The sequence below is a fragment of the Scleropages formosus genome, chromosome 23, assembly GCF_900964775.1.
Source record: "Scleropages formosus chromosome 23, fSclFor1.1, whole genome shotgun sequence".
In the NCBI taxonomy this organism is placed as follows: Eukaryota; Metazoa; Chordata; class Actinopteri; order Osteoglossiformes; family Osteoglossidae; genus Scleropages; species Scleropages formosus.
This window is the reverse complement of record NC_041828.1, coordinates 11,140,989-11,163,692: the sequence shown is the minus strand read 5'-3', so window position 1 is coordinate 11,163,692 and position 22,704 is coordinate 11,140,989. Positions and strand designations below refer to the sequence as shown.

At 40.1% G+C, this 22,704-nt stretch overlaps 1 protein-coding gene across 2 annotated transcripts in view; it reads left to right on the top strand.

The window, feature by feature from the left end:
* Positions 1-6,842, top strand: part of csmd3b (CUB and Sushi multiple domains 3b) — a 353,421-nt gene extending 346,579 nt beyond the window's left edge. For both annotated transcript variants that reach the window (XM_018731974.2, XM_029248376.1), the window contains exons 64-70: positions 940-1,119; positions 1,653-1,718; positions 2,556-2,714; positions 3,847-3,959; positions 4,414-4,501; positions 5,375-5,510; positions 5,705-6,842. In XM_018731974.2, coding sequence (XP_018587490.1) covers positions 940-1,119; positions 1,653-1,718; positions 2,556-2,714; positions 3,847-3,959; positions 4,414-4,501; positions 5,375-5,510; positions 5,705-5,864 — 902 coding nt within the window. In that variant the 3' untranslated portion in view covers positions 5,865-6,842. The remainder of the gene's footprint in view (positions 1-939; positions 1,120-1,652; positions 1,719-2,555; positions 2,715-3,846; positions 3,960-4,413; positions 4,502-5,374; positions 5,511-5,704) is intronic.
* Positions 6,843-22,704: the final 15,862 nt, after the last annotated feature.

The following is a 22,704-nucleotide window of genomic DNA, read 5'->3' as shown; positions in this document are numbered from 1 at the left end:
TTATTTTTTTAAGGGATTTTTTTCTCCCAGTAATTACCGTAGCTTCACTTCAGGGTCATACCAGGTCAGTGAAGCAGGGTTTCACACACTTTTAACACAAACAAAGGCCTAATTGTGGTACGTAGCTGCGGGGAAAAGATGCTGAGGACCTGTCAACACACTTCCTCAACAAGGCTTGAGCTCAGACCCGTTGTGGCAGTCTTGATGTTGACATGCTATAATTCGCTTTTTCTAACCTGTGTCTGATTAAATTTCGACAGGTTCTCCAAGAAATGTAAATGTCACTCAAGAGATCCTTAACTTTCCAACATATTTTCCATGTTGTGAACTTTTGTTCCTGACATTAAAAATAAAGCAGTCCACTGTAAGAGGACAAGTGCCACAATCAGATGCTTATGCACTAATGCTCAAAATTTTTTACATTTTTAAATAAATTAAATATCTCTGTAGCCACATCATTTTATTTGACCTTCATTCCCAAGTCTTTGCATGTCTATCAAAACACAGTACTCAATACCTCAGATAAAAGATCTAGGTAGACTGCATGAAAAATGTAAAACCAACTACAATACAGTCAAAGGTACTAATTGTGCTAGAATTCTGCCTTTCCTGAGTCCTGTGACAGTGCTGAGTGACAGGTAGGACTTTTCTTCTCCTCTGTGCATCCTGCCACTCATCATCAGCGTCTGCACATCCCTGGAGGGCTGAACTTTGGGTCACTTTTTGTTAGCTGTGATGGACGATGGTGAAATACACAATAGGGAGGGCCAGGGATATGTCGCATTGTCTATGTTAGGATCTGTCTGTGCTATGAGGATCCGGGTTCAAGCAGGATCACAGAGCTTAGGAATCTGGCAGTTCATTGACTCCCATCTCCAGTTTAGAGGTCTTAGGTGAGACCAATAGCAGCATGATAATTACTTCTGTCTCCTGCTCCAGCCCATTCATGCAAGCAGCCGGAAAGCCCTCCCCACGTCAACGTGGTTGGGATGGACCTACCTTCCTTTGGGTACACCCTCATCTACACCTGCCAGCCAGGGTTCTTCCTTTCTGGTGGCTCTGAACACCGTGTCTGCAAGTCTGATGGCACCTGGACTGGCAAGATGCCACTGTGTCGAGGTAAAGCCTACCAATAAGCATCACACATCCACTACACGTCCACTGCACCCACAGTTTGGGACTGGGACATATGGGGGTTGGAGGGGGCCATGTGTGCCACTTCCAGCTGAACCCAGATGCTCTTTTTTTTTTCCCAGTGGGTGCAGTGCATGGTACACGCTGGGTCGGAATAGGGCAGGCTCCTGACCCACCGGTTCCGGGTTCAGAGTTAATGGGTGCCCTGCTGGCACTCTTCGCTGTAATTACAGAGAAAAACAGATGTGATCCACATGAAAGTTTTCTCAGCCTTGATGCACAGTTGTCAGTGTTGTTGGAAGCACTTTACAGTGTGGAGCACTACGAGATGCAAGCTTGCCGCGTCTGGTTGTTTCATAAGGACCATTTCTGTATTTACTGAACGTAGCTGGTCTAATTTTCGTAGGTTTAGGTTATCAGTGATCAACTGATGTAGTTTTGTCCCACATGGATTCAGCATTACCCAAGTACTCAGTCTAACATTGTTTTTTTTGTTGTTGTTGTTTTCATTTCTCAAGCGGGCTCAAAATTGTCTGAGAAAACCCTTAAACCTGTGCCAGGAACACCTAGCCCCAAACTAAATGGTAAGTTTCCAGTCATTATGACAAGTTATCTTCTTTCAGTGGAACAATGAAATGAAAATGAAAGGATCATGTCAGAGAAGACCAGGGACAGTGGGCAGTGTGGGTGTTAGTCCTGTTCCCTTATAAACTCAAAGTTCCTGGGTCAAATCCCATTCCTGCTGTGTAAAGTTTGATAGTCATAAAATAACTTTCAGAAGAATGAAGAGGGCAAAACTCCTTTCTCACCACCACACTGCAGCACAGAAAGTGTCCTTAATGTATTTCAACAAAGGAGTCTGCATTAATCGCAAGTTTTATGTATTGTTTACAACACTCATAAATGTCCATGTTATATTTAAAGTTTGCGTGCACATTCTTTATCTGTTTCTGGTGTTTTGTGTCAGACACCACTGTACATTGATGTAATGCAGCTTTTTGGATGTCAGAACAAAAATGACAGAACATTTTTCTGCATTATCTCAATAGTGAAGTTATTTATCTGAAGAATCGTGCTGAGATTTTAATGGCAGAGACTGTTTTGGCTGTAGGAGACAGAGGGGTGTGCTTATAACAGATAAGATGGGTTTTAATACTGAATGAGTTCCTGTGACAAGCAGAGGTAGCTTAGGCTTATTAAAGAATAATATCTTTTTGTACAAGCAACAGAGATTAAAGCAGTCCGAGGTTTCAACACGCACCCAGGTAAGTCTTATAAAGACCCCATATGTGGAAAAAGGTCAACCTCGTCTTTAATGGGCATTAAGTTTCCATGACCTTCATGTGGCAAAACAGTTAACATTTTTAAAGTTAAGAAATCTTTTTTTCTTTGTGCTTAAAGTTTTCTGTTTTTCATTGCAGTTCCTGATGATGTTTTTGCCCCTAACTACATTTGGAAAGGCTCTTACAACTATAAGGGACGAAAGCAACCCATGTCCTTGACCATTACAAGCTTTAACAGAACCACGGGTAGAGTCAATGCCACACTCATTAATAGGAATATGGAGCTTCTGCTTTCAGGTGGGTAATGTTCCTGCTGCCACAATTTTGTCTCAAAACAGTCATCCAGCTCTTTTTTGAACACAGTGCAAGCCAACAGTATCTCAGTACACAAACATGATAACAGCAAAATGTCCTAGAGTTTATCATGTTTCACAGGCCATCCATATCTGTTAATGAACTGTCTTCAAAGAAATATAAGGTGCCAGAGAGCTCCTAAGTAATTCAGTAAGTGTCGGTGCACATTTGTGGCCCTTCCTGTTTACTTAGCAGTTTGTACGTGGCCCTGGATGAGACTGCCAGATGACTAATATATAAACGTATAAATCTGAACGTGGATCTGGAGTTCTTGACAAATTGTGGGGAAATCACTTTTCTGTTGCACCACGAAACGGAGAATATCAGAGCTGTTAGTTCAAGATGCAGATGAGGAAATTGCTTTGTGTGAAGCCAATAATTCATGCAGTGCAGACATGGGTTGCGTAAGGTGTAGCAGGTAGTGTAATGGCTCGAGCCTCTGCCCTGCACTCGAAGGACACGGGTCCCCACTCTGACTATCATTCCCTTGAGCAAAATATTTACCCTGAATTGATGTAGTAAAACTTGCCCAGCTGTATAAATGAGTAAGTTGTTCTAAGTAATTTGGTGCACAGACCTAAAGCTGTAAATGGTTTTGAAAAAGGCTCTAGCTGAATGAATAAATAATAATTACGATGTTGCCAAAGAAGAAAACATGCAGCCTCAGTGAAGTGCAGGGAGAATAAGGGTTCCCCAGAAGTGGCCAATACTAGGTAACTGGAGAGAGCCAGTATCCTTCCTGGTGCCGTGCCACTGTGCTGAGGCCCAAGCGGACGGTTTAATTATCACACACAATGTAAGAGTATTTCACGTGAGAGTTCATTCTTCTTTTGTGGGAAGCTGCTAATTTTTCTCAGCTGATCCACAGTTTGCAAACAGAATCCCAAAGAAATGTGTGCAGACTGCTTTTTTGGACATTTAACAATTTCTGTTTCATGAATTCATGTAGTTCTGAAGCATGTGAGATGCTGTTTCTTACCTAGGGTCCAGCCGAAAAAGTGTTGTTGGGGGGAGACCCAAGTTATAGGTCATATTGTCAGTTCTGAATGTGTTGTCCCACTCCGTTGAAATGCAGGAGTTTATAAAAGCCAAGAAGCACGACTTATGCTGCTTATGTACCATGTGAGAGCATCTACTCACACAGCGCTGAACAAAATGAAAGAAGAAGCCTGGTCCATGGATGGTTTTGTAAGTATGCTGTAATTTGCTTGTACAGCCTGGCACACAATGGAGCCATTATGTTCTGATGGATCTGTCCAACAAATTGCAAGTGGTTGCCGCATGTGAACTTCAAGTGTCAAAACGTCTATGTCCGCGTATGGAGCTTTTTATTACCGTCTCGCCGAGTTTTTTTTTCCTCCCACGATGTAGCCATTATTAAGCCTGCAGAGGAGCAGGCTGTGGAAAATCCAGCACCATGCATTACTCAGTCCCATAAAATGGGTTAGACAAGAATGCTGTGTCTAAAAACCACAGTTTCATGATACATAGAAGGTCTATCTTGTAGACATACTTATGAGCTGGGAGCATGATAATGCTACATGCTGCCTAGCAGAAATGTAATAAAAGGGAAGATCAATTCTTGAAGAATGTCGCTGAATGGATGGGTTACACTAACACTTTTTTAATGCTGTTCCACCAGGTATCTGCAGAACCTGATGGGGCCACGTATGTCTTTCAGGGCTTTATACAGGGTAAAGATTACGGCCAGTTCGGGCTACAGAGACTAGGTAACCGCAAACATTGAATCACTGGTTGTTCAATCACTAAATAAATAATATTTTCTTTTGTTTTGTCAAGATGCTAGTTTAATCATTCTGGACAAGCTGCTTCAGGAAATCCATTTGTAGGGCCCTTGAGAGTCCCATTGGTCAAAGGGTGCGAATGTTAATCCTCCTTTTAGTTTCCACTTTCTGATCTTTGCCCCCTTGACCAGACAATTGACATTCTGAATGACAGGCTATTCCCCAGCTATCTTCTCCTGGAGTCATTTGGTTTGTACTCAACATCAGTAGATTACCTAAGGAGAAGAGAATCTGCAATGCTTGGTGCACCTGCTTGGTCACATTCCATATAGGAGGAGGTGGCAGCTCTGCTTTAGCTAGTTCAGAAAAATTATTATAATTAAAATATGCACTTTGATTGCTTTTCTTGTAGGAATGTATTCGTATTGCTGTAATGTAGCTGCAGCATCATCATTATTCAGTTCTCTTAACTGATCACAATGCAATAATCGTGCCATTTTTCCATCTTTAGATGTACAATATCATCTCCCCTCGTCATATTATCCTTTAAGAACATTATTTTTGTCAAAGTTGAATGCATATGGATTTGAATTTGAATGCATGCAAAGTTAAGATCTGCAGCAATAATTCAGCTGAGCGATCTCATAAGTTTTCTAGTATATTTTCTAAATGTGAACTTTTGCTTTTAGTCGTGACATTGAAAGTAATGAAATGCACTGCATAGACCTGGTGACACAATCATATGCATATGCCCCTGTGTTCAAAACTAGGAAGAATAAAATTCATCTCCCTATTTCGTAATTTCTTTTTTCCTCTCCTTGTAATTATTCATATATTTCTTGTGCTCTCATTTCCCAGGTCTGAATATGTCAGAGAGTAATAACTCCTCAAATCCACCCCATGGTACAAACAGTAGCTCTGTGGCCATAGCAATCCTTGTGCCTTTTTTTGCCCTCATATTTGCAGGATTCGGTTTCTATCTTTACAAGCAGCGGTGAGTATGGCAGATATTCCTCTCTTTTGCTGTTTTATGTAAGGTTTATATCTTAGCTCATTTGGAAATGTGCTCAGAGTGTATCTGAAATATCTTATGCTTTGTCGGAAAAATAAAACAAAGCGTGTGAGGAGAAGAAGGGTCTCACTACTGCTGTGTCCTGCTAACTTGTGCTGTGACCTTTCCCCTTGTAGGACTACTCCTAAAACCCAGTACACAGGCTGTTCGGTTCACGAGAACAACAATGGTCAGGCCGCCTTTGAGAACCCCATGTACAACACCAATGCCAAGTCAGTGGAGGGGAAAGCCGTGCGATTTGATCCCAACCTGAACACAGTCTGCACAATGGTATAATGACACTGGCCAAACGGAAGGAGTATTGATTTTTTTCTTCTTAAATGCTTTGCAAAACTGAATATGATGATTTTGGAAGGTCCAGAAGACGCACACCCAGTGATATTTAAAGCACACATTTCAGGAACCAATTGGCCACGTGCGTCCGGATGTTTTGGGACCCAACATCGCGTTTTGAAAGACTGACGGAAACCTGTCTTCACGACAAGAGTGGAGAGTTCCTGTGCTACCTTATGTGCACTCCAGGAGTGCTTATTCACATTTGATTTGGTCTTTTTTAAAAGTAAAAGGATCTGTAAATCTACTTGCATATATATGAGGAGCATTCACCACTTATATTTTTGTGCTATATATTACCACATGGGGGTTGGTCTGGGTAAAGAGATTATATTGAGAGTTTATACAAATATTTCAGATATGCTGTTCACAAAAAAAGTAATGCACAAAGTTATGTTACAGTAAGCTTCCTTTCCTTGGTTTAGGAGGATTTCATTGCTTTCCATAGTAGTTGACATATGCACACCCTGATTTCGGTTCATGTAAAGGGTCTCATTGTGTTTGTTGACTTTGAGATGTCCCTTCTACGCAACATATAAAAGTGAAGCAAATTAGAAGTACATCATGAAACACTGGCTCACTCAATTTGATCAAAGATGAAATATTTTCATATTTGTATTTTCTCATATATTTCTATATTTATATCATTACATCTCTTTCAGCACTGTGGGCATATATAGCGGTATTTTGGATCTAAAATATCTGTTTAAGATGGAGAGACTCTCAAGTTAGTTAAAATTATGTTGTTGTGTGCACTAAAATGATACTGTAGGACATGATTAAGTATAGCTGTTATGGAAAGCTATTTTGATTATTGTCCGATCTGTGTCTGCACGCAGTTTCTAAGAGATATGTAGGTTGTTTAATTATTGAAATATTATGTAACTATGATTATCATTAAAACCACACTTTGTACATCCATTCACTAGTCACTGCTACACAACACACATCACATGATAACACAACCTGCATGCAATCCCTCTATGTGTTATGTGGCAACAGTATAATCCTTTATATTGTGTAATGACAGGTTCTGAGGGCTGGGGATGGCTTGATGGATGTGGTTTGTGTGGGAATTCTCCAGCACACTGCCGTGACATAACAGGCATGTTTACACTGATAGAACATTTCAGGAGCACCTACAGCCTTTTCTTTGTTATAGAGGCCAAAATATTGGCCAGCTAAAATATACCAATCGGACACTTATTAAACATAACATCTGTCTCAGCACACTGTGCTCTGAGACACTCACAATCTCCTTTAGTGGTTGATTAAATTGGTTTCACTGATTGATTGATAAGCATGTTTTTGCCAAATCTACTACAAAATACCACAAGCTATTTTCTTAACAGATCTCTGTGGTCTAATTCATGAAAGCTTAAAATAAGCTTTTCTTACATTTTTTTTTACAAAGCATTCTCATTTATATATCAACCTTAGAAACATGTTTACATTTCTTTTCAAATAATTGTGGAGGTCTAAACACTCAGTATTTTTGGTAACTTAATTTCTAGGAAAAGGACTTGTAAACTGTGTAAAATATTTTTAATGCGTCGCTAACAAACAACCTTATTGTGAAACTAAAACACCCTGAAGACCCTCCAGAGCAATTGTAAAATTTGACAATAGTGACCATCTGTCACCAGACATTTGTTCTACCGGAATGTTGGTTTATTTGGCATCGATAAGCACTGAGGTGTTTTACATTTTGCAGTGCCTTGTAAAATACAGTTTGCTTTTGTAGGAAATGAGAGGAATTCTGATATTACTCCAATATTTAATGTGGATATCAATCAGTCCTAAATCTATTAAATTGATGTTCCATGGTGCGGGACAACAACTTTCATTTCAAGTTCTGTTAATTACAAAAATCTTTCATACTCATAAAAATCAGTTCTTATAATATTTTGGTATTGCTCTTCCTTGCCATAATAATATTGGTTGCATTTTGAGTTTGATGGTGGTAGTTTATATCTTACACTCAAAGTTTTTACACAGTGCCTACCCAGATCCATTTGACCTTAGACTGCTGCTCCCTCAAATTCTTACGCATTTTGTTTTCTTTTACATCATCACATTTGTGGGTTTTAAATCTATACTTCTGTTACACAAATGTTTTCACTCTAGAAGCCGGATCGTACGTGTTCTCATCTAATTTATTTTGCAACTTAGCTTTTCCTATAAATGACTGCAATAAAAATCCATACCATTTCGGAATGAACATTTTCAGCGTAGAAATCTATTTGCAGTACAGCTGGGTACTCCTCCTATGTTAATGCATTCAAAATAAATATTAAAGAAAAATACTGGGGAAAAAAAAGAAAAAAACTTTTTTGTAAAGAAATATATTTTTATGAAAAAAAATTTGTAAAATGTATGAATCTATTATGTAAATTTTCAATGCAATGTAAGATTAAAAAAGGCTAATTGCTTTTGTAATGTGTTGCTCCCTATGTTATTTTCAGCCTCGATGTAGAAAGAAACCACACCAAACATGTGCATGTTGATAAGATTCAGATAGGCACTGGCTGCTTATGTAAAGCTGCTCCAGATGCTTCCCAGGATTGTGAAACTGACATTTGCTGGGATCGTGACGTGAGAACAAATTTGCCTGGGTGGATTCCCAAGTGCCATCTCCAACAGGTGATTAAGTCCAGCAAAGTGCACTTCTTCTCTTGGCTGCCAATCGGCCATTCCTGGCATAACTGGGCAGGCGCAGCACAATTTAGCTGCGTTGGATGTACCGCGTTCTGTCTGAAAGACGTGGAATGCATTACGAGTGCCAGGTTTCACATTGTGAATGTCTGACTCTGTGGCTGTCTTGTGTTTCTGTGTCCAAGGACAAGATTCTTGAACCCAGCATGCGCTGTCTTTGAATAGGTGATCAGACTGTGATGTGGAACCTGTCTGCCTCACAGCCACATTTTTGACATTTAAATGCAAAATGAACTGAAAAAAATATTGTATTAATTTGGACCTGTCGGTATTTTATCAGGTTTAAACGCTCATTATTCCTCCTGTGTCTCCTTTACTTACACATTTAAATGTATTGAAATGAACAGTATGTGAAACCTGTTAGGTAGAATGGGCTATAAACTTCTCTAAACTTCCTAAAGTATTAACCTTTGAATTAATAACAGTAACATAACATACCACAGTTCTTTTCCTTAAGATTCTGTTAAGATTAGGATTTTACATCAGTGCTCAAGGGCACTAAAAATGACTAGCATAGCCTTATGCCTTTGTCTACTCAAATTTTATAAAATTCTAAAATAAATAGCAAATATTTACTTCTACAGTTTATATATTTACAGCACAGACTGGATAAGGTTTGTTAATGTTTTTTTTTTTTTCCCTTCAAGATCAGGAAATCTTACATTTCCATTTCTAACATTATTGGGGTTATAATACTATGGCCTGGCATCATCCACCAATCTGGCAATAATCTGCTAATTTATGATTTTTAATAAGCATAGCTCTTGAAAATTTTTTTTTTTCTTTTTTTTTTTGTACATGAAATTGGTCATTTGTGCTACCTTTATTGTTAAAGTCCATTATTTTTTGTGAGTGAATATAATGTGGACTCTGAATAAGTTTGGTGCAACAAGGTCACAATATTCTTAACATACATTCTGTGATTTTGTGATTCAGCCTGATCCTGCAGTTATAAACTATCACTTTATAATATGTTAAAATATTGGATAGATATACACACTTGTTGTCAGTATTTAAAGGATAAACCAGAAAAATCAGTACCGTGAGGTCCCTGACGTGTACTGGCACCACTTGTTTATTTTTTAAATTTCTTCTTGTCGTATTGAAATAGCATATTTGCATGTGTCATGTGTTGAAAGGAAAATTGTAGGTGGTTTGCAACAGTTCAAGTGTGCACATCACATATGGCCAATAGAATGAGGGAAGGATGAAGGCATATTCTCGTATTACCATGACCAATAGTAATAATACTGAAAGTGCCACAGGTTTGGTCTAGTACATCTCATACAGCACACTTTCTCCATGATGTTGCACATGTTTAGTACTGGACTTGCCACCAGAGACTGAGTCTGAGAATGATTTTTCTACCCTTGAACATGGTCTCTTTGATTGTTTCATTAAATAACTGTCACAAAGCACAAGTCAAAAAGCCCCCACACAAACATATGAGAAATGCTTTCATAGGTGGGCAAAGCGAAATGTAGAGGTAGGTGGAAAACCGTGGCCAGAACACGATACCCCTTCTGAGGTGAGGGTCGGGAGCGCAGAGCCGAAGTAGCACGGTGGTGTGGGATTCACCTTGGCATGGTTGTCTGCTGGAAAGCCGTTCTCTGCCCTTCGCCCGTCAAAGTCATCAGCTTCATCTGTGATTCTTGGGAGTATGATGATTCAGCAGTTTTCCTTATCAGCACACTAATGCAATCCTGGCAGCGATCCAGCCAATCCCTACTGAAATATATATCACTAAGGACAACACTGATAATACAGCTTGTTCTGACTTGTTGGCAATCTGTGCATTTACCTTTTCTGCCTGCTGCATCAACTATGCAGCTTCTGCAGCTTGCTTTTCTTCTGCTTTTGTGGTACAACTTCTCGGGGGGGCTCAGTTGATGAGGCTGCTGGTTTCACAGGGGGAGCATTAAGAAACTTGAGGAACTTCAAGTGGCTTCTGCAAAACAATGAAACCCACAGAGTCCAGGCTTCAGGAGATGCAGGCTATTAAGCTGCTGCTGGTCTTCCTGCCTTTTGAAGGAGTGACAGGAAGAGCAAACCCAGTGGAGTAACTCCTGTGGTTAATACAGCTGGATCCTCTCAGCATCACCTTAGGGGGTCCTGTCACATCCAGCGTTTCCATTCTCCCTACTGACTAAATGGTTTTGAACTAATTTATTGGGCTTCCCTTTGGTGGGTTCAGATATGAGGTATGGTTTCAAAGCTCTGCAGTAATTCAACAGCAAGATCAAAAAGTGTGGAACTGAACACATGGTAGGATGACGTCAAGAACAGGCTTTTGCACTGTTTAAACTCCCAAAATAGTGCCTTAAGTCAGTGTAGATTTTTACTTATACTTCCAGTTTAAGTTAAGCAATTGACATTGGTGTTATTAAGGGTTTAAATAACAGCACTTATTGATCTGTGTTTCGAAAATAGCCTGGAAAGTGCTCTTCAATTCTTTAGATAGGTATTTAACCTTAACTGGTTATCGCAAATCCAAATGATATTAAGGCATAATATAAGTGGCATGTAATTACCGCTGTGATCAAAGTAGCCTTCCACTGCCTCTTTGTTTGCGCAAAATTGTGTACTTTTACAGCTACGCTCTGACCATATCACTGCAGACGAGGGGAAAATAATAAGTGATGCAGCATAATGTGCCGCAGAAACAGGTGGGGTTGGGTTATTCACGGGAAAAAAAGAGTGCAAGAGAGTGGGAAGAGGAATCAGAGGATGTGCAGGCTGGGCTCAATACCCTCAACATTCAATGAAGGGTCTGTGAGCATTGCTGGTGGCGGAGGTTCGGTCTGTTGCAGTGACCTTGCTGCCTTTCTCCTTGGGCTCTGTGAGGAGCCTCTTTTTGTGTACCAGCAAGAGTGGCCTTTACACTGCCTGGGGCACCTGGAGCTGCGAGACTCCTCCCCCGCTGCCAGCTGTTAGCAAGGACATTTCCAGCACCTGGCAGGAAGGAGCGGGCTCGAGGGGGGGTTCTGTACTGTGCCAGCCCTACAACATTTCACTTGTCCTCCATGGGGATGGATGCTTTGACACTCAAGCGCTCTAATAAATACAGCGCTCAAATGTTAGTCTAGCCAGCTAGTACTGTATACACACTTGGGGATTGGGGATCTGTTCAGCAGACACAAAGTTTATTGTTTGCAAGACAGTGGCTTAATCTCTGATGAGTCAGAGGAATCCCTCAATGATTGTTTTGTATAAAAATCACCAAGTTAATTGCGGCAACATGGCCATGAGTAATCAGCTGTATTGCTGGTAACATCTGTGACAGCTGTGATTTATTCATCATTTGTGTCATAACGATTGCCATACCCATTAATAACCAGATTAAATGAGAGATCGGGATAAGCAGTGCTTAACAAAAGGGGACTAGCTAAAACTCAAACCAAGCAAGCAGTGAATCAAGATATAAATCAGGAGAGACTGCTTCTTCAAATGCTCTGCATGGGTACCAAATCAATCAGTACAAGACAAATGTTTTACACAGATTATTAATAGATTTGTAGATCTTAATTCCAGACAAAAAAAAAAAAATGTGTGTGAACTGTTCAATATTTGGAAGTCATATTAAAATTGTATTTTGTAAATATTAACGATAAATAATTTAATTCATTCGTTCTGTAAACCTTTTCAATCAAATCTGAAAAGGAAATATTAAGCAGACATAATACACACACACACACACACACTTTCAGAACCGCTTGTCCCATATGGGGTCGCAGGGAACTGGAGCCTACCCGGTAACACAGGGCGTAAGGCCGGAGGGGGAGGGGACACACCCAGGATGGGACACCAGTCCACCGCAAGCGGACTCGAACCCTAGACCCACCGGGGACCAGGACTGTGGTCCAACCCACTGCGCCACCGCACCCCCAGGCAGCAGACATAATATTTAATCTGTAATAAATTCAAAATAGTGCCATATATAATGTTATAGTCCAGTATATCATGTATCCATGGATACAGTTTAGAATATTTAAAAAATTTTTCATAGCAAACTTATGCAAAACCTTTGCCTCTCTAGTTGTCTGATATGCATTGTAGAGATGAGACAGGACATTTTTTGTTTGTATGCTACAACCTAATGAAGCTGTCAGCACTGATTATGGTGATGACCAGATGAACAGGTTACTGTACAAAGTCTCAAAGACACTTTATCATTATATTGTCAGCTGAACAGATCTTAAAGTGAATAACAAAATATTATATAGTCACATCTTATTACCTGATGACTGCATAGTATGAAATTTTACTGAAAATCTTCCTGAATCTACAGAAAATATCATGGCTCACAGATATCTCTTCACTTACTGTAGCACAAAACCCAGAAGGGCACAATGAAATCTGATATCAAAGGTCTCAAGCCATCACAATGTGATGACAACAAAGCAGTAAAGGATATGAACTTTTAACCTCAAGGTTGCCAGTTCAAGCCCAGTTTCCTGCTATACTACTGCTGTAGAACCCTTGAGAAAGGTACATGCCCTGAAGCACTCGAGTTAAAATAGTAAAATACTTTGTCTCTTTGGATAAAACAGTCAGCGAAGTAAGAAATTAATAATAATGCAGATTTTTTCTATTGCCTGTGGGTGAAGGTTTGTTGCATTCTAGAACTGGAAGAGTTCCATAAAGTTAAAACTAAGTACAAACACTGTATTTGAATATAGAGGGGCACAATTTTAAAGGTTAATAAAATCTCCTGAATTTGCTGGGAAACTATTTCCTCTTGATGTGAAAAAGATGCATGATGGTGACAGCACACTTGAAGCAGAATATGCTGGTAAATGATTTCTCAGATTTTATAGCAAATGGTAATAGTAATGGGAACGGGATTGCAGCTTCCTGTTGACCTTACCTTGCCAGACTGGAGGTGTCACCCCTTGGATCCTCAGTTTGTCCAAGGTAAGTCCGTATTCTAAATAACTGTGAAACCGGGAGGTCTCCACATTCTTATTATCTGAGTCTTAACAGGAACAGCCATTAAAACACACACACACACACACACACACACACACACACACACACACTGTCTGAACCGCTTGTCCCATACAGGGTCACAGCGAACCGGAGCCTAACCTGGCAACACAGGACGCGAGGGGGAGGGGACACACCCAGGATGGGATGCCAGTCCGTCACAGGGCACCCCAAGCAGGACTCAAACCCCAGACCCACCAGATAGCGGGACCCGGCCAAACCCACTGCGCCACCAAGCCCCCCCCATTCCATTAAAATATTGGCTTTTTATTACAAACTTTTATTTTCAAGAGTGCTTCAGTATTTTTTATTCCAGCACACTATTGCAAAGAACGCTGCATTTCATTGACCTTTTGAGTATTCTATGCCTCTTTCCGAACCAATTATTCTACGTAATTGGAGGCTTTTGTAGGCTTTTTGCACATTTGGACCCAGTCTGGCATCTCTGTCTGGGGTTCTTCAGAACTCTGCTACGAATCAGTGGCACACCCTTCGTATCCAACGCAGTTCTTAACAAGACAACCACGCCTTGAGCCATGACGTGTTAAGTAGGTGGGACTTTAATGCGCTGTAATTATTTTCACTCGCAGACTGTATGCTGTTAAATTGTGAAATAGTCCAAATGTCACTGCTCGAACAGGATTCTTCTTAAGTGTGGAAACTGTTGTCAGAATGTGCTGGAAGTGAGAAGCGATGAGTCACACCTCGCTCCCTGCGGAGGAGGCAGTGCACACAGCTTGGCCGTGGTCATTCTTTCTACATGCGCTGGATTTGACCGCCCTGTCAGTGTTTTTCCCCTAAGGCTAATTTGCCTGAGTCTGGTGGGCCGCGGTGCCCTGGACCAGACCACCTCTGTTTCCCCACCTGCTGTGTGGTGCTGCTCCCTAATATACCCCCTAAGGATGTCCTTAATAGATGCTGCACTGTTATGCCTTGTACTGACATTATTAGCTGTTACACTTGTTTAGCAGAGGTGATTTTGCTCCGCAGCTTGGAATGTATCTGACTCGCACATGACAAAATGTGCCCTATAACAATTTGCATCCATCACAATATGATACTATCACCATAATCGATTTTAACTAAGTGGGAAAAAATGTAAGCTTGAATATGAATGCACCTGCACATAGAATTTGCCAGAAAGAAATGCACAGCAGTGCAACTGGTAAAAGCTGTGTTTATTTTAAGGACTCCAGCGCGTCAAATATTGTTTGAAATACGTTCATTTGTTCAACATTCGATATCTTATTTGTAGAAGTCTTTCGTACTGGGACACTGACCAATGTATTAGCTAAATTTCTCTGTGTTTCTCATACAGTCACTGGGGCTTTACCTAATTACTGGGCTGATGCTTAGCTAACATAATTGGCTCATTAGTTAATTTAGGTTTATGTTCCATAATCAAATAAAACCCTTAAGACACTGCAACAGTGGGATTGCTGGATCATTCCAAAAGCCCAGATTTACCTCTGCTACACGCACAAACAGCACATTTCAAAGAGCAAATTGATGATTTGATTTATTTCATGACAGCAAATAGAAGCAAAAATAAGCGGGAGCTCGATTCCAAGTCAGAGCGGTGCCACTACCCAAATTTCCACTTCTTGTTTTAGTCTGCCATAAATGCTTTTTAAAATGTTGGATTAAAGTCAATGGCCAACCCTTCAGGGTATTGGGAAAACCTATGATTTTTCATGGTTGGCTTTAAGTTCATGCGAACAGAAGAAAAATATGCGCATTTGAACGTGATTAAAGGGCCACCACTGACATCGCACAGTTGTAGAACCAGTTAGGGGTTGGACAACTGACAATGGGATTTTAAGCATAATTATTAGAATCCAGTCAGAGCCCCTTTGTACAAGACAAAGGCGAGTATAATGAGTTTTCCAGAGCTGTTTTTATGTGCTAGCACAATGCGTAATCGGCACAACAGCTGAACGAGAAAAACCTTGACAAGAAGACAACGTCGCAACACGCAGCACTGTGCGTGTTATTTAGTATAAATAACTCATGCCTTCACATACCTGATTATGTTATGTATGGATTTTTCATGTGGCGCAAGCATACCAAAGAACTCGTGCACATAATTAAATACAAAAAAAAAACAAAACAACAATTGTAAAAAATAGACGAGCTGAGGAATACTGACACGCTATCTGCACTTAAAAGTGAGATGGAAGATGAAAGGCGAGATCAAACGCAACTTGGGACTGTTACACCGAGGAGGACCGACTTCAAGCTACTAGTTGATTTGGAAACAACTCAGAAACACATGACAGAATCCATTATAGATGAGGAATGGCAGGGACTTGGAAGAAAAGACAATCATAGCTGTATTCCACACCAAGAATCCAAGAAAAGCAGAAGGGCAATGATCAAATGCAGTTTGTGATGTGTGACAAATAGAGAGGAGACAAGCTGGAGTCACTTAGAGGTGTGAGAATGATGGGAATTTACATCCCACTGTTGTTTCTAAAGGCACGGGACAGAAGCTTGAACCTTAAAAAAAAAGGGAAATAGAGACGAGAAATGACAAGAGGATCAGCAAAACAAATGTGATCCTAATGTGTACAGGCGTGCGGAAGAAGCTTGTCAGTAGAATCGTGCAAAGAGCATGTGTGCTGATTGTGAAAGACATCGTGAGGCGGACAGTAATGAGCGTTCGCTTTAGCTTGGCTCTTTACCTGTCAAAGGTTTCACCAGTGCAAACTTAATATCAAAATACTCAACACACTCATGCATACCGTATAATTACCGCTTTCAGAATAATTGCACACAGGCAGGTATCAGCAAAATGGCTTGTACATTTCTGTTTGCTTGAGCTCCATTTTATTAAGGGCTGCCCCAAAAGTTACAATATTAATATTAGGATAGAGGAAAAAAAAAAAAATCTGTAGCCTTTTTCTACAGTTCTTTTACTATAGCAGAACAGAACGGTGACTGCATGGAGGCATTCATCAGTATGTGAACATTTTAACTCTTTTTTTAAAAAAAAAAAAATACCATCAAAGAGATAAGATGCCAATTTCCACAATATGTCTTTGCATGCAAGCAAGTGCACTAATCTTCCTGAAGCGGGAGATGTCCAGTAGACACACAGTGGTGCGTCAGTGCTTCTCCTTCCCGTTTATCCCTAACCGCTGTGTGATAAACTGTGTCTAATGGACGGCTGCCGGTGTCTTCATGTTAATAACATCGCTGCAGTCGAGAACTGAGGAAAATCATCTTTCTTTTCTTGCAGCTAAGCAAAAAGAAAGATTAGTATTTTGCCATTTTCTAAGAACATTTTCAGCATGTTTAGTTTCTTATCAAGCCAAACAACAGTGTTTAAAAATCCATCCTGCTTGATATCCTTATTATTATTTTGAGTTGGGAAAGTGTGTAATAAATTCTGAAGTCATAAAGTTCACTTCGTGCAATTTTTGTTAAACCTGTGCATTGCTGTACATGGCTGCACATATCTTAAAGACTGGCAGAAACTGTAAACAAATAAATATGCTTGTCTGTTCATATATTCTTCATATATTTTTAATTGTGAATGACTGACATTCACTTCAAATTTATGAATATTATACCTACTATAGATCCCATCTCTGAAACGTATATAGTGTGCGTGTGTGTGGCTCGTCTAATTCGGATAAGCTTTTCCCAAAAAAAATCTCTTTACGTAAGAGCTAATTTGTTGAGAAACATTCTTCTGTAAGATTAATATTTGGAATTTTTATTTTGACTATGTGAGCGAGTGCACTTTAGTTCAAGTACAGTATATAAAAATAAAATCAAATAGAAAATTATAACAAATTCACAAAAGTCCACGTAACTAGAAGGCTATGGGATGTTGATCTAGTTAATATTTACATGATTCCATTAAAGAAGTTTTGATACGTATAAGTAAGGTCTATGCGACGAAAACAATTCAGTAAAACTGTCAGCTATTTCATGATTTGCATATAAATGATTAACAGAGCATATGTAGACAGAGTATACATTTATTTCAACTAGTGGATTGGTTATGGCACACATTAAGGAACAAAAACAAAATGATGTTTGTGAAGCCAAACATGAATGAGCTCAGGGGCAAAATACATATAATGTATATTGCTAGTGTGAAATGGAATCATCCTCGATTATCCATGGAGACTGTCAAAAATCATTTAAGTAAAACTGGAAGGGATAAACCTCACTCCTTCTAGGCCACAAGATGCCAAGAGGAGTCAAACGAGGGAAGAGAGTGTGCCGAGGCCAGAAAAAGAAGCTGCTGCTGCTTCTCTAGAAGATTCTTCTGAAGCACTGGCCTTTGGCTAGTAATAGTGTGTTCTTCTCTGGTGAAGTATTTTGTGTTTTATCTAAAGCCTGTGGTCTTGAAGGACCTGATCTTCAAAGCTTATGCTTATGGCACTTGAAGAGTAGTGACCTCTGACTAGATGTGATGATGTTGCTCAAGATGTATTTGCCAATTTACATGCAATACATACAGGGTATGTGTAAATTATATAATATATGAGTTTTAAATAAATACCCTTGAGTTGCACTGGTGAACAAGGCAGTACCGACTGAAAACAAATCATATAGAATTCAGCTGCCAAAGGTCTATTTGGAATTAAGATGTCATGTTCAATTCAAAACCCTAGCTTCTTTGTGCAATGCAATTTGGCTGTGAGTTTTCACTTTGAGGGGACATCTCAGGCCAACTTTGCAGTGGCTGTGACCTCAGTTGATTCCAGGCCTTTCATCTTGGTACTATACTATGGACAGCTCCAGAGTACCCCATTGTAGGGGACAGCAGATTTTCTTTCACTATTCCACGTCATTGCACTGCACTTCGGAGATCAAGGACACCAGTAATTGTTCTGCCTTGCCACCATGAACCCTGAGTTGACACAAAAAGGCCGTTTGGTGTGACTGACAGAGCTGGTTCGAATTACAGACCAAAGCGATGGCAGCATTACCAGTGAGAGGGAGAGAGAGGGAAGTGACCCGGCACAAATGACATCGGTAATGAGAGGTACAGGAAGGAAAGAGCACAGATTTCTAAATCACCTTTAAAGAAAATAACTTGTCTAAGTTGTGCATTTATGACCTTCAGTGGTAGCATATAATGGGTCATTTGCATTTACGATGCTGCCTGTGTCCAGATGTAGTCACCACCATGAAAGTTTTCCATGTCTTTGATTCACTTTGAAGAATATTTCCACCAGTGTTTTTTTTTTCTGCCTATATTCGAAAATAATTGCTTTCCCCTGAAATATGTATGCCTCCACACATTTAAAAGAATAGCAGTTTCTTTCTTTTATATTTTTTCAATAATTAGACCTGTCATTAATCTGCTTTTCAGCATGTTGGAGATATACCGTCTTTTTTGGTGTCTGAGACTTTTCCAGGCTGTGTTGGACGATGATGTGAACACAATTCTGGGTAAAAACAACAGCCAAGCATCGCTGCCCACATGGAGATAATCATGCCATGTAAAGAATATAGATCATCCTGAGCCACTAGCTTTTCACATTGACTGAAGTTCAAAATCCCAGTTTTAGCAGCGTTGCTTGTGATGTCATCAGCCAAGCCAGTTGTAGTTCTGTGCTTTCTCTCGTAGTAATCAGCAACGTGAGCTGCTGGAGTTCTGCACTGAATGTGACATTTCCGCTCTTCCAACATGAACACAGCTTCTCCAGCTATATTTCATACTGTAAAGTCTCCCATAAAGATACTGTTTGCAAATACACTATTAACTGAATAGACCTCTGTGTAACCTCATAGCCGGCTCTCGGCTGGACTTCAACACTATTGAGTCTCCTGTTATCTAAATAGTTTCATGCTGAGGCATTGCCTGTGTTGGTAGCACCTGAAAGAAGTGGAAAAATCTTAGAAAAATATGGTGATTGAAAAACCTGTTTGTACAAGTAGGTTGGAGTTATTCAAATGCAATGTGGCAAGGAGGTAAGACGGGTGAGAAAAAGAGAAGGATATGCTTTGAAGTTTTCTATTGTTGCTGAAGGTCACTTTATTTTCCGCCTTGTAGAGAACAAGTGTCTCCTGACTTGCGGTTTGATGGATGTCTCATTCCGGTCAGTCACTGCGCGCCCCATATGAGAATGAATGTGATCCAATACCTGCTGCTTTACAGTTGCCTGGGAATTAAGATCATTTCCAATTAAAAGTAAGCAATTTGGTTGTCAGTGAGGGTAATGGAAATTCATGACAGCCATGGAGGTAATGTGACCAAAACGGCTGTCCCTATACATTGAATCCTCCCCTGACTTATGCAAAAGACCTCAAGAAGAGCATCTTGGGAAGAAAGTAGAGGGTAAGGGCAACGTAGTTAAAATAGCAAAGTGCCTTGACTGCAGCGCAAAAGCAAACCTCGTCTGGCTGACATGGGTGTTTCACAAGCTTCTCTGGTGATTGTAACAGGCCCACGCCAGTGGACTCCATGGTCATTCTGTGTGTTTGTACCACATCTCGTTCTTCCTCAAGCAATGCGCATTGTTAGCCGAAGTTAAGTTCTGTCCACTACAGTGCAATAGCGGGGAGCCAGCGGGTTTTCAAAGTTTTTAAATTTAGACATACTTATTTTTCCTGCGGAGCAGTTGAGACACAATTGAAAAAAATCTGCCTTGAAAACTGGCTTTAAGAATGTCATCCTGAGGGCCGAAAGAGCATAGTCTGAAACGACATGTGGACAGACTCTGAGACAGGAAATCTTGACCTTTCGTTTTCTGCTTCTTCTTTTAATACAAAAAAGCGGCACGCTTGAATTAAGAACAGTCATTCCGTTGTGAAATAAATATTTGCTGAGGGCACATTTCTCATTAAGTGGGATTTAGCAAATAAAGACAGTATGTAATTTGTCAGCTTGCCTTCCTGCCTGATGTTGCTGGTATCGCTTTCAGGCTGGTGCACTTTAAACACTGTGAATTCCCAGCAGAGTGTTTGTTCATTCGGTGGGAATTCTGCTGGAACCACTGCAAGCCTCTAAATGAGCATTTTAAGCATAAAATCAATAATGGGAACACAGTGGGGTCTTCATTTTGCACCGCTTTCTGTCCTTGCTTATTCATGACGTCTCTCTCTCCCCTCTCCCTCGCCGTCTCTCTCGCTCTCTCGTATAATTGATCCTGTACGAGAACAATGCTTCGCTTTGCCTCACGTGAAGCTCCATTTACACCTTCCGAAAGTTATTCTTTCGGGAAATAAGTCATAATCTGTGCATTTAAGGTTTTTGCTATCTTTCAGACCACTGTACCCATTTGACTTTTCAAGTATTTTTTTCCCTTCTTTACAGCTGTCTCACGTTCTTCTAACTGCAAATTTTCTTAATTCTAATTTGCTAAATTTCTCATAATTTATTTGTGATTTTGTAAGTGCTTTGCATGAATCAGGTGGATTTGTCCAAGCTGTATAAGTTTATTAGTAAACTTTTTCATGTATTACATATGACAGTGGGAACGATGGCTCCGTTGGAAGCAATGGTGCTTCACTGTCTGGGCTATGTGATCGGTTCAACCCCTTTTCAGTCTGTGTGGCATTTACACGTTCTCCCCATGTTTGCTTGGGTCTCTTCCGGGTGATCTTGTTCCTTTCCACAGTTCAAAGGCATGAATTCAAGGGAACTGATGACTCTAAATTGCCCTTGGTGTGTGAATGTGAGAGTAAATGTGCGTGTGTGTGTGTGTGTGTGTGTGTGTGTGTGTGTGTGTGTGTGTGTGTGTGTGTGTGTGTGTGTGTGTGTGTGTGTGGCTACCCTGTGATGCAATGGCATCCCATCCAAGGTGTATGTTGTCTAGCCCTCTGCATTATGCCCCCAGGGTATGCAACAGACCACCATGACTGCGATAAGCAGTTATTGATAGGGAGTGAGCAAATGATATATGACAGTGTGTACATGTAAAATATAAACCATTGTTCTATTCTACTTTTGAGTTAATTCATATTATGTTTGAATTAAAAAAAGAGGAAGAGATCCTTTGGAAAAGCTTGTGTCCTATCAAATAGTTTGGTTGTGATTCATCAGCTCAAGCCTGCTTTGTACTGGTGCTGACAATATCAAATCACAGCGCATTGTGAAAGCCACTTGCAAAAAAGAGCATGGGACTTCAGTTTGGCAGATTGTGAAATAGCTTCAAATGATGCACTTTAAAACAATTAAATTAATCTTTTGAGTTTTCAGTGTGAATCGCTCCTGCATAATTCAAAGCAGTTATGAATTCTATACAGTTTCAATATCATTTTTTGCATGGTCAGAACTTGTCTTCTTGGGACCTTGAATACATGAGTTAGCTCATTAGAATTGCTAAACAAAATGTATTTATTCCATTAAAATGAGTCAGGATAGGCTCAGTAGTACTGAATGTAAATACTTTCTCCCTGTCTATCAATGTATTGTCTTACCACACGTATTATCAAGGGCAATGTCTAATTCTGCACAAGCCCACCCATGCTGGTCTATTTTTTTAACTGCAGAAATTATTAAAGTGCCTAGCTCTAGGCTACAGTTGCAGTCTCCCATCTGGGCTTTGAACCCACAGATCGAGGGTTGAGAGTTTAATCCATTATTAACTATTATTGCATACAGGATCTGTTGCACTTTGGCCCTGTCTTTCCACTTGGGAGTGACTCCTCGCACTCAGCACACACATGGAGAATGTTGTGCAGCTGCATGTGCTAATGCTCCATTCGGACACCTTTTCAGCTCTCTAAATGTATCTCAGTGTAATCTACAGCAGAAATCATGTGGTAGCAGTTCTTCAGCTGTAGATAATTATATCAAAGACTTGAAGACCTTGGAGATCACAGAATTTTTTATTAATTTCTGAAATCAAGGTTTTGACTTCTTCCTTTCTCTCAAGGAAACCCATTGCTTCAGTTAACACTGACTGGTTTAAGCATTAAGTCGACATACATACAGGGTGTCTTAGTTCCATTTGCTTGTCATGTTTTTTTTTTTTTAAAAATGCGATTTTGTCAGGAATGTATCCAGTAACATGTCTTTTTACTTTCCATTTTCATCAGTTGCTTGTCTAGAGCAGGGTCGCAGTGGTCCAGATCTTATCCCAGGAGCTCAGGGAGCAAGGCAGGGTGCACA